Here is an 18,019-nt window from a genome sequence, read left to right on the forward strand (position 1 = left end):
TTGATCAGCCTATGGCTGTTTACAAAACATGAACAGAGTGGCCCATTTTTAGGTCTAAATCTCGATTTTTTTTTCTGCTCGTGCTTCGCGCTCGCATCAATTGTTGAATTATATATCTATCTTGTTCACGATTACAAAAATTGATTAAAATTTTCCATTCTTTCTTTAGAAATTTTCAAAAATTTTCAGCTCGCGCTTCGCGCTCGCATTTTTTGATTATTGAAATATGTAACGCCTTCATGGCTAAGTGCAAGCAGTCCTTAACAGGTACCTTTTCAACAGGTACGTATATAAAAAAATTCTGCTTGCGCTATGCGCTCGCATGATTAATACTCATCTTTTTCATGATTTACAAAACATGAATAGAGTGTCTCGTTCAGTAAATATTATAGGACTAAATCTCGAAATTTTCCGCTCGCGCTTCGCGCTCACATCAATTGTCTACTTATATACCTATTCTGCTTGAGTTATACAAAAGTGCTTAGAATTTCCATTCTTTAGGTAAAAATGTCCACAAAAAACAGCTCGCGCTTCGCGCTCGCATTATTTGATTGGTAAATGCTTACTGCACGCAGTCTTTAACAGGTATCTTTTCCATCAGTTCATTTCTGCTCGCGCTTTGCATTTGTAGTAATTATTAAGTTGCATACATATTTTTTTCAGGATATCAAACATTGCCCAGAATGTTCAAATTTTAGGAAAAAATACATAAAATTTCCAAAAATTAGCTCGCGCTTCGCGCTCGCATCATATAAATAAGGATTATGATATTATATATGAATTTATAAGAATAAAGCTAAAAACTTACTAATGAGGACTACCCCATCAAAGAAACAAACACAAATCATCTTCGACCTGCCGATCGGGGAAAATATGGCTGAAACAAATTTCCGCCCCCCCCCCTATTGGCGAAGGCTGGATCCGCCCCTGTGTCCCCCCTACCTTTTGGGAGAGATTTCCGCCCCTGGGTGTGGGTCAAACTTATTTAGGGTATGTTTTTTCCAAAGCTTTTTTTAAAGACTAGCCAAACGTGTTTAGTGTATGTTTTTCCCCTAAGCTTTTTCCCCGGGGTCATATTCTGGCGACAACTTGTTTAGGGGCCAAAATGTGTAAATAAATTAAAGCCTGCGAAAAACTTGTTTAGGGGGTCAGTATTATGCACACAGAGAAAAACTCGTTTAGGGGGTGTTTGGAAATAATTTGACCACGCGTGTGTACAACAATAGGCCTACATTTGGAACCCTACATTTGACTGCCCCCCCCCCCGGGTATGCCACCCCTCAGTGGCGATCGAGCCCCCCCCCCCCCGGCACTCGGGATTTACGCCCGTCATGATCGTTGTCCCCCGCTTTCTCTTTCTCTCTATGCTCTTTAATTGAAGTTGTGACCATTTCATTTACTAGTATTGTATTATATAATCATTATAAGCATAATGATCTAACATTAGTCCTATATAGGCGCTGCATGGGGAATTTAATTGACCATTATTTTACGCGCAGGGCATATAGGCCCCTATTAGTCCTATATTTACAGGTAAAGTTGAAAGCCTTTTCTGCTACTTCTACATATCGCCTTGCCTACAAGTGCAATTTTAATCAAAGCCTCTCTTTATTTCTGGTAATTCCCTAAAAAGGGCATGCCACTATTTCATCTCGCTGATATCTCTGTGGGTGTGGTTTACTGATTTTTAAAGTCCGCTGTTTCGCAAGTATAAAGATTTTCATTGGTTAACTGCATTTGACGTCATTTTTGATCAGCTGGGAGCGGTCATTATAAACACAGACGATGAACGCTTGATGATTGACGGTAAGTAATTTTCTCACATGACAGTTTTTACATAAGATAAATATTTTTTATGATATTGCATCTAAAAGTATAGGCATGCCAAAGTATATATTCAGGGACATTTCTCACAGTTTTTGTGTGCTGTCGTATCAATGATTAGCCGCCTGAACTGAATTTGTACTACCTCAACTACATAGCTCGAGGCTCAAGACTTCGGAGTCAAGACAACGCTGTGATGCTCTCCAGTCCAGATGACTGCCTCTGCTGCTCTAGACCTAACCCAGGGAGCTCCCGCCCGCTGCGCGGGCGGGAGCTCCCTGGGTTACTCTACTCTAGACCAAAAGCTTCGGTCTCTGTAGTTGGTTGTTTCGCTGAACTCCGTTGGCTCCACTCACCGATCTGTACTGGGACTCAATCATTGTCTCAATGGCCATATGTTTATGTATTAAGTTCAGATCAACCAGGGAAGTGGAAGTTGCGTGACAGTCGAAGTAATTAAGTCACTGTTTTCCCCCTTTTACTTAGTTTAAAGTTTTTTTTTTTCGTTTTGGTGCATTTCATTTTCAGGCCAAAAAAGGCAAAAGTCAAAACGAAATAATAATCTTTATTTTGGTACAGTTCTTTTTTCATGTTTTTACATATTTTCATGAAATAAAGACAAAAATCAATGAGCCCTGTCGGGGGATTTTGTATTGTTAACCCCCTAATGGTGGCTGCACGATAGCAAGCCGTCTGTGTACGAGGAGGAATTAAAAAAATTAAAATGTTAAATTTACTCCTCGAAACAGCCGGCTGCCAGCTGTCTAGCGCTGTGCTTGCGTTGGACAATATATAGGCAAGGCTTGGGAACTGAGATGTTTCGTAATGGTGTTTTGTGAGCAGCCTGAAGGCTGAAAAAGGGGGAGGCAGCGTAGGCGTAGCTCAGTTGGTTAGAGCGCATGTTTCGGATAAAATTGTAGATCTCAACATGAGGGTAGACGCGGCTTACAAAAAAGTCTAATGCTATGGTGTTGTGTGTTAGTGTGCCTCACCAATGCATTCAGTGCATGTGTGAATGCAGTTGGAAAAACACTCGGTCCATCAGAAAGGACGCAAATGTTGGTCCCGTGTGTAGGAGAGTCACAACCTATGTATGCAAGTTAAAACCAATACACTTTTCAAAGAGTAGGGTGTTCACCCGTCGTATTGCATTTGCCGGTCCCGGCAAAATTCAGGATGGGTTTATGCCCAGGAGGGCCCTGCATGGTATACATCCAGATCCAGGGGGTCATTATTAAAAGCGGCACATCCTCGTACCACCAATTTATGTGAGTGCCCCCCCTCCCCTGTTTAACATAATGTGGCAATTTTTTTTTTGATTTGACTTTTTGTTGGAAATTCAGCGATTACTTTGTAGTCTTCATCAATGTACACCCAGTAGTGTAATCAAGGGCCTAATTGTACAACATTATAAGTTTAAATGATTCAGAAGAAAATACATTTTTCTTGATTTAAAAAAAAAATCATGACAAAAATTAAAAAACCCTAGTTTTTTTTTATTACAACCCTGCTTTTATACCATTTTACATTGACTTTCACCTGCCGTCTTACCCCTCCCCCCTCTTTCTCTCTACCTGCTTTATAATTACTCCTTTCCGTTCAGATGAAGCACCGCAGCAATAAAGTGAATTTCTTGTCATATTCTTCACATCGTAAGAGAAGAGGCAATCGGAGGAAAGTGAGGGAACCCTCCAAAAGTCTGTCAACATCAACAGTGACTCTTCCAGGACTTCATGAGCAGACTGATGCCTCAAGAATGGAACTCGATGTCTCTCAAATGTAAGAATAATTCTGAGTTTCATTATTGAAATAGTGAGGGAACCCTCACTAATTTGATGTTTATGCAGCTGCCTTTTGTTAGACGCACCTCTTGACCCCTGAATGATGCGTCATTGTGCTGAGGCGCGTCATACAATTTTATACCATGATGCATTCCTAGTCAGAAAAAGTGACACACCATATTTTACAATCCATAATCGACAAAGATCCACAACCATGATACCATTTCACAATAATGACTCAGACTGATTATTGACTAGATGTACAGTGTATGCATTGTTCATTTTAAAAAGGTGGTTTCTGTCGAGGTACAATAACATGTACCATTTACACTTTTCGGCCAGTAAAGTTGAACAACATTCACCATTCGCATGATTTATTAGAAATGTTATCTTGAATATCTTCTATAAATCATTTCAAAAGTACAGGTCTTGATAATTCTCACGTTACTCCATGCTTAACCAACAAGCCATTTAAGAACTGTATGTAGCAAGTGCTAGCCCTGAATGCCAGTGTGTGCACACGCAAAGTTCAGACAAACCTTACATTGAATCTGATTTTTTACGGCAATAGAGAATCAACGAAATGCTTTTAAAAGAGATAAATCACAACCTCTGAGATAATTTCTCGGTGCAATTGACCTTTCCATATACAATTGGATCATATTCAATGTGTAACCGGGGGGGGGGGGGGTGGAAACTTCTTTTGTAATTTCAGATCTTTACCAAACATTGGTGATTATTTTGACACTTGTTAAAGGGCAAGTCCATCCCAACAAAAGGTTGATTTGAATAAAAAGAGAAAAATACAACAAGAATAACACTGAAAATTTCATCAAAATCGGATGTAAAATAAGAAAGTTATGACATTTTTAAGTTTCGCTTAATTTCACAAAACAGTTATATGCACATCCTGGCTGGTATGCAAATGAGGAGACTGATGACGTCATCCACTCACTATTTCTTTTGTATTTTATTATATGAAATATTTTAATTTTCTCATTGTCAAGTGAAATAAGGATTAATTCCTCCCTGAACATGTGGAATTAGCATTGTTTAATACTACATATGGTTCAGTCAAGTTGGTCCATATTGTCAAATCTGTAAAATCAAAATATTGTATAATTCAAACAATAAAAAACAAAGGAAATAGTGAGTGATGGACATCATCGACTAACTCATTTGCATGTCACTGGGGTGTGCATATCACTGTTTTGTGAAAAATAAGCGAAACTTTAAAATGTCATAACTTTCTTATTTTACATCCGATTTTGATGAAATTTTCAGCACTATGCTGGTTTGATTTTTCTCTATTTATTCTAATAAACATTTTCCTGGGGTGGACTTGACCTTTAACTATACATTTAGAGGGAAAACATGGACTAATCACTACTTTATCTCTTACACAGGTTACTTGATTATAGTCTTGGTGATCACATCCAGGAGTTAGATCGCTCATCATCATCTTCAGGCAGTATGATTCCATTCATGGATACAAGTTCTTGGCTGGCAGTGGCTGGAGAAATGAGTCTAACCAAGCTGCCATCTACTCTCTATCATGTCTGTAATTGGTGGAAAACCAAAGTTAATGAGGTACGGTACAGTTATTTTAATGGCAAACACTCATGTGGGACTAAGAGAGATATGTATACTTTTTTTTCTTTTCCCAATTGCCATATAAAGCCCAGTGCACACATTGTGATGCGATTGCACTAGGATCCGATTGGTTACAAAGTTGCCAAACGCATATATCAGTCCAATCACATTGCAGGTCAGCGCACACGTTTGCAACAGCTTTGCAGCGCACTGCATCTCATGGCACCTCTTCTTTTGAGTGTATGTTGTCTGCCCTGCAGCAGCTCAGCAAATTGGCCATGATGTCATCGTTTAGGACAAATCTGATTCACTGAAATTAGCAAATCGTAGAAAGATTTGACAGTATGTCAAATGTCCAAGATTTGTTTTGCAATCCTACTGCAACAAAGCGCATTGTAGGTTGGGGCACACTCTTATTTCGTTGCAATCGGATCGTGGTGCAGTCATGTTGCATAGTGTGCCCTGGCGTTTAATTTCCATAGCAATATCATTTCAGAGGAAACATTCCTCTTGGTAATTTTCTTGATGGCCTTTTGAGTGTATTATAGTTTCCTCTTAAAAACATTTTTAAAGTAAAAAGGTATGAGCTTTGTAATGCTGTGTTATTTGATGAATTAGATTGAGATACCAGGTATACAGTATATTATGAGAACGAAAATCCCTATTTTCATTGGGCTTTAACTAAATAAGTTTTTATTGTGTGTATATGGGGGGTGGGGGTCATGTCCACTAGACACTGAAACATGCACGCTTCTGCACACAAATGGTTAGCCTAACCACTTCAGCTGTATTTTGAAATATGATTTCAATGGTATTTGAAGAACAATGTGTGTCATTGAAATTTATTATTTTTGTTCCTTCATTTAAATATTGTGGAAGAACGTGAGAGGCTGAGAGCTCACAATCTTTCGTTCTCACAACTGTATACCATCTCTTCAAATTCTTCCGTAGAGCCTGGAGTTTGCCAAAGATGTAGTGTTTCCATCTCGTGTCTACCGTAGGGAGCTTTATGCCACCCAAGAACAGATCGTTCTCCTTCAAGAACAACTTCAGAGAATCAGAGAAGAGATGGAATCAAAGGTAAGGGCATTTAACCAAAATAGAAGCCAGTATGAAATATTTCATTTACATTTTTTTTTAAAGATTTAAACTATTGTCTTGGAGTGAGTATAAATTTTGTCTGCAAGGAAGTTTTTGAATTTTGATTAATTTTGTTTATTTCTCCTTTTGATCATATCGTATATTATTGCAATTATTACAAGTTTAAAAGCCACCGCACACCTTACGACTGGTCTACGATCCGATTTTGGAACAAATCGCAATTTGCTCATTTTCTGAAAATGTGAATGAACAGTAACTTTTTGTTTGAGGTTCCGATTAACTGAAAGTATACCAATATAGGAATTTTCGATGCCTTTATTTCAGAGTAAAGGCCAAATTAGTTTCAAATCGTAGCCAATCGTACGATTGCTATGATGTCACTACTTCTATATGTCAAATTCACTTTTATTCTAATAAGGATGATAGCATAGCCACAAATTTAAACAGGTATTCAAGTTTCATACGATGATTTAGAACATTACACAGTATTAGTAAGATATTCCATGTCTCCATATTAGCATCAAGTTCTACTACATTTCATTCCAAAATTGGGTTGCAGACTAATCGTAAGGTGTGTGGTGCCCTTGATGCATAGAGACCTGTTTTTCTCATAGCAATTAGTGATTATTTGCTTTAATATTAATAACATATATCTTTCAGAAATCAGCGGATAATACCTCTGCAGCTTCAAGTTGCTCCCATTGTTGCTGTCCGCTGCACAGCCCTACAGCAACCAACCTTATCCGAGGGGCAGTACACCAACCTTCTACTAGCACACTGCCACCAGGCTCTTCAACTCTACCAAGTGTACCGCCGCCACTACCACTGCCACCACCACTAGCAACACTTATGCCCCCACCTCCCCCTCCCCCTCCTCCCCCTCCCCCTCCACCAGCAGTAGTTCCTCCTAAAGACTGGAGAAAGGACCTACCCAAGAGAAAGAAAAGCACCAGCAATGAAAATAAGGTAATTTGATACTCCACAACATATAGAAGAGGAGGCCTTTTTTAGGATGACACAACATTTTCTCCGACAATTGCTCTGGGCTTAATTTCGTCTAAGATGTAGGGTTTTATGTTAGGTTTAGGGTAGGCTATAGTGTTTAACCCAAGGTTGAAGTTGGTAAATTAATTAATTTAGAGCAGAGCAATTGTCGCCGGAGCATAATATGGAACTTATTTTAGATACGATATGCTTATAAAGAAGAGGAAGCCTATCTTAGATATGATATGACAATTCTCAGAATTTTTTTTATAGTGTTCCTAAATGGATAGATAGAATTGCCTTACTATAAAGATAAAAATGCATTAAACACTTCAAGTCTTTATAGATGGCCCAAAGTTGCATTGATAAACTCATGTTTGATGATGATGTTATTATGTTTTTAGTTTGCACCAAAATGCCAAGTTTTGTTGTACAGCTTTTCTGTGCCATCTCTTAATGAGCCAGTGTAAGAGTCTTGTAATGATATTGCACAGCACAGTATTATTTATTTTTGATACTTACTGATATTGCCTGCTAACCGTGTTACATTCTTGTTTTCCCATCACAGGAAGCGAATACAAATCCTGCTATTTCCTTGGATGACATCAAAGGAGTGAAACTAAAAAAAGTGGATAGGACAATTAAGGTGAGAGAATATTCAAGTTTGGTATTGCTTGTGAATATGAAAAAAATGCAGGAAACTGTCTTAAAATGATTGTGAAAGGATGCTTATACTGTACCTAAGAACTGGTGATTTGCTGTAAAAAAAAAAATCACTTGAATCTGATCCACAATGTGCTGCACTCAACCCAGGTGAGGTAAATGGGTACCGGTAGTAGGGACAGTGATTTTCCGCGATCGCGGAAAACGGACGGAATTCACGGAAAGGGCCTTTTGAAACGGAAAGTGGCATTTCAAACGGAAAATCACGGAAAACGTATTTTCCCTCAAAATACACAGAATAGCAACAGAAATTACTCCAAAATCACAACAAAATGAGAATATTAAATGGCCCCCAAAACCCAGAAAACACGATCTCACTTTGCTACTATCATGACAATTCACACATCGTGACTGCACTTGACATCAGCACACTCGATTGTACCCCACACCGTACTCGTACCCGGCCGGCCGGGTGTTGGGCTTCACGTGCACACATATCGTTCAACTCCTTACACGGTCGTGTGTTGCTGCCCTCTACGTTTGAAGATGTAACAGCACGATATCGTGGTCTTAAAATCCAAGATGGCGGATTGGCAAGAGCCGTTGATTGATGACAACGATGTCCAAAACCCCCCAAAATTATCGATGAAATATCATTTCACCGTGAAATAATGCTAATAATATGAAAGGTGAGGATGTATGCATGCAAAATGGGTGTGTAAAAATATTTTATGCACCCGCATAGATCCGATTAGAACGGATTCTATTGTGTTGTTGGTACAGTAGCAGATACAAATTTTGATCAGTGCGAGTCGAGTGTGCGTGTTGTGATTTTGCTATTCAATGTGTAAACGGAATTGTCAATTTTCCGTGTGTACAAAGTCTATGGGGAAACGGAATTTCCGTTTTCTGACATGCTGAAACGGAATTTGAGATTTTCTGAAACGGAAAAGGCAATTTTTTGAAACGGAAAATCACTGTCCCTACGGTAGGAAGTTATTCCTCAAGAAGCTGTGTGCGCTATGAACGCCTAGCTTAGCCGGGTAATATAGGAGCGCCTTGAGCACCTAACAAGGTGGATATGTGCGCAATATAAATACCCTATATTATTATTATTATTATTGAATGAAAAATTTACATTAAGTGTCCATTGAAAAGGGATAATTTTTTACCCAAGTTTTGATTGAGCCTGTGTCTTTCAAAGTTGCAAAGGAGAAGGGGGTGGGGGTTGTCAAACTACTTAGCTGCTGCTCTAATTTTGGTAGAGGAAGAGGTCCCTTCACTATAAATCTCAGTGAGGGAAGGTTATTACACATTGCTAAAATGTATTTGAATCAATGGATGTGGATTGTTCTTTTCAGTATATTGGTTGTACATAACCAATATAATATTGGATGAATAGTAGTTTTGATTTGAAATAGATCTTAAACAGCAAACTTCTGAATACAGGTTCCCATCTTCCTTGTCAGAACAAATTCTGAGTGCTTGACAGCTAAGTTTGATGGTCTTTTAATACCTTGTCAGATAATACATGTATATTCACGTTTTCAAAAATATATTGACCAAGTTAAATTTCACAGTGTCTGTAGTGTAGGCTTAGGTTTTAGTATTAGTGTCTTATCAGGGTAACAAAGCCTTTTGAAACATGATTAAGATTTATTTTTTTTGACAGAATTCTGAATCCCCAACATCTGGTGGTGGTCTTGTAACAATGTCAGATCTTCAAGCTGTACAACTGGAAGAAAATCCTTCAAAATTCAGTGGCTTTTAACACTAGATTCAATTTATCACCGATCACAATTTTGAAATAAAACAAGCCTCTGACTTTGTTTGCTATGGCAGACTTTTGAATCCTTAATATCTAGCCATGGTCCTCTTCTATTGTCATGCTGTGCAACTCAAGAGAGCTTTCAAAGCATTAACTGAAAATTACTGAATCCACTAACACTAATTGGATGCAATAATTTAGGAACTTATAACAGATTTGTAACTTGTAATAGAAAACAACTTCTCTGAACTTAGGCCCTGATATTTTTCTCCTCGACAGAGGTCTAAATCCTCATCTGGCAGTGGTCCTCTTGTAACGTTATCTGATCTTCAAGCTGTGCAACTCAAAAAATCTTTCAAGTCTTCAACTCAGTCCCCCCAAATCACATCTCCCATGAATCTGAGGAAAAGGTGAGTTTTCTTATTGATTGCAACAAAGTTTATTCCATTGACAACTTCACTGCTGAACAGAGAACAAATTTTACAGAGCACATACAAAACCTGCTGAAAAAAAGACTGTTGTTCCTTGAAAAACATTTTGATTACAACTGAAGTTGTCATTACAAGTAAATAACCCAAAGGATAGATAAAAGACAACATGCCCAGAAGAGGAAAAGATGGAAGAATATGAGGCACAAAGGTAAAAGGGGAAAATAAAACAAGACAAAGGTGCACATTAGAAGGAAGATGTGGAGATTTGGCAAATACATGTACACTGTATGGCTTACACTTTCTCTTCAATTGTTGTCCTGTATGTGTTATGTTGACTTTGCTGCTTTTTACCATCATAACATATTGTATATTTTCATTATTCTTAAAAAGTACATTATAGTGTTGTAGGTCATTATTGTTGATGTTATCATAGTTCATTTTATTCATTACAATATTATTAATCATTACTGTTAATGTTATCATTATAGTTCATTTCAAATCAACTTTTTGCATTTTATAACTGGAAGGAAAAGGTGGGATATATGACTGTTTTTCATATTGAATTATGATGTGAGAATTCATTAACAAATCATTTTTATATTCATGAATGTTCATATGAGGGATAGAGGATATTCTAGTGAGGTATCACTGCCACATCAGTGACACATTGTATTGATGACGTACACTGTGAAAGCTCTTATTATTGTATCTTGTGTCATAACAGGTTATCATTAGAGGCAGTGGACTTCAGGATGTCCTTGAAGAGAGTTGGTTTGCCTAGAAGTCCAGGCGGCACTCCATTCCGCATGAAACCGACTGAGAGTGGGGTAGGGCTTACTCCTATAATGACCAGGGCTCTCAAGAGAAAATTCAGGGTGAGTTACTTTCGACAGCCGATGCTCTTCTTTATAAAGCCCAGCGCATACTATGTGATCCGATACGACACGATTGTTTAGTAAATCGTGTTTTGCATTAAATTTGAAAGTTCCAAGAAGTAAAATTATTTCATTTTAAGTTTGGCTTAGTGTTAGAAATAATAAAATCATAATTTTGCTTTGCGGCGAGCCCTGTGGTCAAAGTAAAGCCCAAATCAGCTTCAGGTCGCAGCCGATGATGACATCATTATGATTTGGCTTTGAATTTGGTTTTATTCCTACAGTTAGGCTCAAACTAGACTGAATTTGGATTTCGATAGTCCTACCACAATTCTTAACTCTGATCACTTAGATTTTATTGGTTGGGATGTTCATATCAAATGTTATTACAATTTCTTTGACATTTAGATCGCAATGAATCACATAGTGTGCGCTGGGGCTTAATATTCATTAAGATATCAGTCTTTCTTGTATCTCCCTCTGAGCAGAATACAGGGATTATACTTTTGAATATGCAACATTTATGCTGCTGCCACTGTTGTATCATATTCCTTTGAAATTTGGTATGTAAGTGTAATTTGGTATAGTCTCTAAACCTTTAACATTTCAATTCGGTGATGCTTCCCCCATTTTGCCATGTTTCATAGGTTCAGAGGTTTTATTTTTTGTGGATGGCCTATGCGTGTGTGTGTGTGTGTGCTTTTGGACACATTACTCAATGGATTCTTTTTAAATTCTGTGAGGGGGTCATTTTTGCACAATATATAGTAGAAGTCTGTATGGTCTAAGGTACAATATTGGGAAAACTTTCTTGTACAAAGAAATCAGGATTGCATGTCATGAAGCATCTGAACCAATCAGATGCAAGGATTTCAGTAGCTTATCATGCTTGGTGGTGAGAAATCACTTATAAAGCACTTGAAAGTATTCATGAAATCCCCTAGTAATGTTACAATTTTTCTGTAATATTATTTTATCATCATCATAGATAACACAGTATGGCAAGTTCCTCCAAGTCTGCGCAGTCCCCCTTGTCTGCGCATACGCGTTTCTGCGCGATTCTAGTAAAAGAAAATACGCAACGAGCACGAACTTTACACATGCAATACATAGACAGGTATTCATGAAAATATCCGACTCAAAATGGTGGAAAAATAATGAATTTAGGGCATTTCATGTGACGGCCTCAAAATACAGCCTTTCTCATCAAAATCCCTGAATCGTGTGCAAAGTGAATGAGTGCGCAGACATGGGATACCATTTTTTTTTCAATCTGAAAACGACTACCCGAGGTTTTTTCAAGATAATCCTATATTTTCTTTCATTTTTTAATGAGAAATTTGGTACACTTACTCATGATAATATAAGGAACATTATTAACTGAAAGATTTTGTGAAATAAGAAGAAATTCATGTTAAATCTTAACTCAAATTGTTAGGTGCGCAGACTTGGGGCCCACCATTATATAATTATAATTTTTCATGAACTGCAACTTTCTCAAAGCTTGGGATGATTAATATGCTTTGATTTTTCCTTTTATTGTTTGTAGAGTGTGACTACTCCTCCGTCACCTTGGAGCAGGCAAGCCTCACCTAGCTTTAGTGATACATCACCTTTCACACCACCAGGTATTAGATTCTGAGACTAAACATCAAGACAACTTTAAAATGAATAATGTTTTGTAACTTCACAGCAGGCTTGCCTTACCTAGCGTTAGTGATACGTCTTGATTCACACTGCCAGGTATTAGATTCACGAGGCTATATCTCAACCCATCCACCATTAAGACAACTTTAAAATGAATGAGGTTTTGTAACTACACAGCAGACTTGCCTTACCTAGCAGTAGTGATACGTCCCGATTCACACTGCCGGGTATTAGATTCACGAGGCTATATCTCAACCCATCCACCATTAAGACGACTTCAAATGAATGATGTTTTGTGACTACACATCAGGCTTGCCTCACTTAGCAGTAGTGATACATAGCCATTCACATTGCTAGGTATTAGATTCTGAGGCTAAACCTCGACCCATCCACCATTAAGACAACTTTAAAATGAATAATATTTTGTGACTATACAGCAAGCTTTCCTCACCTAGCAGTAGTGATGTGCCACCATTCACACTGCCAGGTATTAGATTTTTTAGGCTAAACTTTACCCAATTCACCATTAAGATGTCTTGAAATGAATGTTTTGTGACTACACATCAGGCTTGCCTCACCTAGCAGTAGTGATACATAGCCATTCACTTTGCCAGGTATTAGATTCTGAGGCTAAACCTCAATCCATCCACCATTAAGATGACTTCAAATTGAATAATATTTTGTGACAATAAAGCAGGTTTTCCACACCTAGCAGTCGTGATGTGCCACCATTCACACTGCCAGGTGTAAGATTGTGAGGCTGATCTTCCACTCCTCCATCATTTCAGATGACTTTACAATTGAAAGATCAGAATCATTTGTAATTTTCTAGTGTATTTCTGCACTTCGTAGAAACAGGTAGATATGCCCATGCTGAAGTACTGAGAAGTCTTTCTTGTACTGACTACTGTGCATATTTGATTTGAGGACATTTGATTGCAACTAGATATATTTTGGTTATAGGAAATGGGGTACCAGCGGGCAATCTGACTCACATATACACTCAAAAGGTCTAAAACTATAGATTAGGTTCATAGAGCCTATTTTGTGCTTTTAACCCTAAAACTGCCTGGGGAAGGGGGGGGGATCACCCCCCCCTTGAGATCTCGGGCGCCGATCGCCGTGAAAATTGGCATGTGGGATGTTATCTACAAAGCTGTATTGTTAATTTTTTCCAAAATCAGATTAAAAAAAATATGAATTAATTATGCTAATTTATGCATAAATCATACTTTTTGCTCTAATTCACTATAAAAAGCTCTGGTGTAAATATTCTTTATACCATTGCAAACAATTACAAATAAAATAAAAAATCCTGTTTTGAAAATGAATTACGTATGTTTTTTATTGTTTTATGAATTGCTTTAATATGTATTTCTTTGTTTTTCTTTTCTTTTTCTTAACCAAATTTATTGCCGAGCCTCTTTGAAGCATAATTAGGCTAAAAGTTATGCTGATGATTTCGGAAAAATTAACCATACAGCTTTGCGGATTACATCCACACTCTTATCATGCCAATTTTCACGGCGATCGGCAGCCGAGATCTCAAGGAGGGGGGGGGGATTCAACCCCCCTGGTCACATAACACCCAAAAAAGCCTGGTCTAGATAGGGTTGAATTGAGTCAAAGAATGCAACTTGTACTGTATGAATAAAGACTAGCACTTCAGCATAGGAACCTATTACAGGCCAAGCACTGTGTGCTTGTCTTGCTTGGCAGAGTGGCAGACATAATTCAAACTAATGGGAAGTCCAGGCTGAATATAATGATATGTAAATAAATGAAGTAAAATTCACAGAGCAAAACACTGGAAATTTAATCAAGATCTGATAATAAATATCAAAAGGTATTGAATCGTAAAATTTAGCAATACTTTGTGAAAACAGTTATATGAATGGTGTTACAAATATTTAATGGCTGGGCTGATGATGTTACGGTTCATAACTGTTTGAAACCAAGCCAGTTTATACTGATTTCAATTGGGCTGATAAGGTATTCATGCAACCCCACCCTCACCAAATTGTGGCTGTAAATTTTTTGCATGCTCCACCTAGACATAGCACCAAAAACCGGAAGCCCTGACCGGAATACTCTAAGAGTGACGCCATCTCTTCAGTACTCTATCGTGTATTCTTAGAAAAGTGCAAGTTTTACAGATTTTTTTCAGAATTTGCAAATGGTTTTTACTACATTTAAACCATATTGTAACTTTGTTCATATACTATAATGTGAATGCCATTGGTATGTGATATTAACTCCTGTTGGAATATTTTCAATATTTTTTAACAGAAGCTTAGCTAAAACTGCATTCGCAGTCTGGTCTGGTAGTTTCCTTCTTCCACAAAATTATTTTGTTTTGTTATTGACCATTGATCTGCTTAAAGCATGCACTTCTGCACATAAAATCATATCTATAATATTGATGTGATAATCATTCAGAGGAATATCAAAGTTAGGTGATACGATGTCATCAAGTTATCTCAACTTTTTATACAATCTCATTAAAATTGTAGATCATGTTTGATTACTTCTACATGCACTTAAATCTGTATTGTACAGTTCTATTGTCTTTAAAGCATACTTGCTAAAATATTTTGCAAACAGTTAACAATACTTTAGTGATTGCAGGCTCTGGTATATTGAATGCAAATATAAAACATGTATTATATAAATGTCAACTTTCTGTGTACATCTTTTTTACATTGTATTCTTCCGATGTATCATGAATGGTCATTATGTAAATATTTCTTTTCTAAAAATATACTCTTTTTATACGATGTGAATGTTTACTCAAGAAACTCATTTATTTTTTTATATTTTGCTACTTATAATTACATGTTAATTAATCATATAGTGGACAATGAAGGTTGGTTAAAGGATTTCATAACTAAAGAAGAGTTTAAATTGTTTCCTTTAGAGATGTTTATTTTTTGTTTTAACCCATAGAGGTTTGGTTTCTCCTGTAGTGTATTACACAACTTGTAGTGTATCTCTGTTCTCAATACTTGCAATCACATGGATCATGAGGTAGCATGTATTATGATTGGAAAGAGACACCCCTCAGGGTGATAATAAATGCCAAGATTTTTGGTGTTTATTATTGTGGGTTTATTTTTTCTCAAAATCAAAGATTGTTCATTGCTCACCCAACTTTGTACATTTGTAGCTGTTGTCTGCTGATACAGGCCTATTAGTACATGATTTTAGTTTTCATGTGTAAAGTAACCTGGTTTCGGTTCCGATAACTTCATGGGAAATCAATTCCTTAATCGTTGGTGTTTTTTGATAGCTTAATGATCAGTAGCTATTCATGCAAATTAATCTTTGAGCAATTACAATGACATGTATGTAAATTGTTATTCTATAAGTCATTGAATTTGGAAAAGAGAATTGTGGTGTGGAAACTAAACAAAGATATACATGGACGTTCCTCTTGTCTCAATAATAAGAAATGTAAATATAATTCTTGCTTAACCATATGTCGATTTTCACAGTACTAATCATGGATTATATTCCTTAGTAGTTTGCAGCATAAATTGTATACGATGGCAGCTTATACGCAAATAGTATTGGTGCTTATATAGTGTACATGTAAGTTGTTATTAAAGTTTTATTTATTTGTTCAGTTAATTTTCTTAGTTATTATTCTAAAGTTGCAATAAAAAAAGCTTGTATATCTGAGCATTTGGCTATGATTCTAATTTCTTAGACAATTGTTTGTGTACTTTTGATGTTCACACATTAATACATATATATATATATATATATTTTAATATTTTATTCAGTATCTTTTTTCTTGGGGGTAAGATCTGTATGTGTTTGGAGTTGCTGCATAAAAATTGTTTTGAATGCAAATGAATGGCTTAAAAACACACATTTGGGGCTTTCAATGTATTTCTCTGATTTGCCTTCAAACTCAAGTTGTCGGGGGTAGATATACTTAGAAAAGGGTGTTTGCAGATGGAGTGGTCTCTTACCACCCCCCATTTCACTATAATGTTTCTTTGTCTGGGTTGATCCACATGGGTGTATATTTGTGTATGAGAATGTTGATATAAGAGAGTATCTTATTTAAAGCTTAATGAAAACTAAATTGTTTTATGATATTGATTAGTTATAGTTGTGATTTTTATTTATTTTAAGACTTTCCCAACGTAAAGGTTAGGAAAGTACATGAAATGATCAAAGTCTTGTTGGTAACTGTTAGCAATTTACTCACCTTTTGAAATTAAAGATGTTTTTGAAATTTTAGTGTGTTATAGAATAGGGGAGGGTGCAGGAACACTCCAATTGGTCACATGTTAATTTAAGTATTTCATTGGAATTTATATAATCCAAGCAGCAAATCAAGACATGAGGGTAACTTTTCTTGTTGCAGTTGATTATCAAGCATGGGCCAGGGAGGGGGGGGGGGGTCAGGGTTCATATCAATCTGCACCCACTTTGTTCATAAAATTTTGCATTGTGCCTCTCCTTTATTAGAGGTTATCCTCTTTTATTATTTATGTATTCTTATTTATTTCTATTGGGGGGGGGGGCTTCTTTGGAAAGTAAGAATATTTCTGGGTTTCTTTCTGGATATATTTGGATGCAGTTTCTCTTTGTGGAGTGGTAAACTTGTATCTCTTTTTTTTCTGCGTGTCTGCAAAATCTTGTAATCAATTTTATGTGTTCCCACTCCCACAAAGCCCTTGATTCCTCCGCCCTTGGTCGATAGCACCAAGGATTGCAGACACTCAAGATGGGCACGTTCCCTGGGAAGGTGGAGCTTGGATGAATTATATACTAGTTCCTCCTCCATGGGCGGAGCCTATGGAAATTGTAAACTGACACAGATCTTTAGACACGATCTTAAAAGATAGATTAAAAGGATTTAGGGAAAGAAAGAGAAGAAAAAAGAAATGTGTGTGTTTGAGGGGGGATGTGCAAATAAGAAAGAGATATATATTTTGATGGCAAAATGTAATCATTTCCACACACGCGCATAAATGCTGCCTTACCTTTCATGATCGTAGGCATCGGGGGAGGGGGAGTTGCCCCCATTAATTTGGAAAACTTACAATTTTTATTGAAAATTTTGACAAAATTGTGCACAAAATCCTTCAATTTCACTTGGGAAAATGCAAAAGCGCCCCATGTTTTAGCTTGGTCTCTTTGCTAACTCGCTTTCGAGTATCTTTGATAATTTCTATGTGTCTTGCACCCCCCGACAATTTCTGCGTAAAGCATTTTTTTTCTTTCTCTCTCTTCTGATCACACACTAGTTATCAATTTGCACTGAAATCTTAAATTACGCCTACTGAAAAGAGATCCCATAAATCTACAAAAACGAAGATGTGTTTTGAAATCAGT

General features: G+C 37.0%; 2 protein-coding genes across 4 annotated transcripts in view; one reads left to right on the forward strand and one right to left on the reverse strand.

The window, feature by feature from the left end:
- The window catches only part of LOC129254585 (spindle and kinetochore-associated protein 2-like), a 29,543-nt gene extending 21,127 nt beyond the window's left edge, over positions 1–8,416 (reverse strand). The window contains exons 1-4 of one of the 2 annotated variants that reach the window (XM_064112698.1): positions 8,325–8,416; positions 8,024–8,174; positions 7,806–7,902; positions 5,008–5,164 (exon numbers count right to left, since the gene is read on the reverse strand). The gene's annotated coding sequence lies outside the window, so the exon portion shown is untranslated. The remainder of the gene's footprint in view (positions 1–5,007; positions 5,165–7,805; positions 7,903–8,023; positions 8,175–8,324) is intronic. The other variant, XM_064112697.1, reaches the window with a different exon arrangement.
- On the forward strand, positions 1,697–16,348 carry LOC129273785 (proline-rich protein 11-like). Of its 2 annotated transcripts, XR_010296369.1 has the most exons (10): positions 1,718–1,806; positions 3,428–3,603; positions 5,012–5,195; positions 6,150–6,278; positions 6,960–7,265; positions 7,852–7,929; positions 9,994–10,124; positions 10,870–11,020; positions 12,570–13,777; positions 14,205–16,348. XR_010296369.1 is itself a non-coding variant. In XM_064112690.1 (9 exons), exons 2-9 carry the CDS (start codon positions 3,428–3,430, stop codon positions 12,660–12,662), a joined length of 1,248 nt encoding a protein of 415 aa, XP_063968760.1. In that variant the 5' UTR covers positions 1,697–1,806; the 3' UTR covers positions 12,663–16,348. The 2 variants fall into 2 exon arrangements, 1 of the variants encoding a protein (XP_063968760.1); XM_064112690.1 differs by having other exon boundaries at positions 1,697–1,806; positions 12,570–16,348.
- Positions 16,349–18,019: the final 1,671 nt, after the last annotated feature.

Source organism: Lytechinus pictus, chromosome 2, assembly GCF_037042905.1.
Source record: "Lytechinus pictus isolate F3 Inbred chromosome 2, Lp3.0, whole genome shotgun sequence".
Classification (NCBI taxonomy): domain Eukaryota; kingdom Metazoa; phylum Echinodermata; class Echinoidea; order Temnopleuroida; family Toxopneustidae; genus Lytechinus; species Lytechinus pictus.

Coding starts and splice junctions, on each gene's coding strand:
- LOC129273785 (XM_064112690.1), top strand. CDS start 3,428: ATGAAGCACCGCAGCAATAAAGTGAATTTCTTGTCATATTCTTCACAT. Junction 7,266..7,851: donor GCACCAGCAATGAAAATAAG/GTAATTTGATAC, acceptor TTCCCATCACAG/GAAGCGAATACAAATCCTGC. Junction 7,930..9,993: donor AAGTGGATAGGACAATTAAG/GTGAGAGAATAT, acceptor TCTCCTCGACAG/AGGTCTAAATCCTCATCTGG.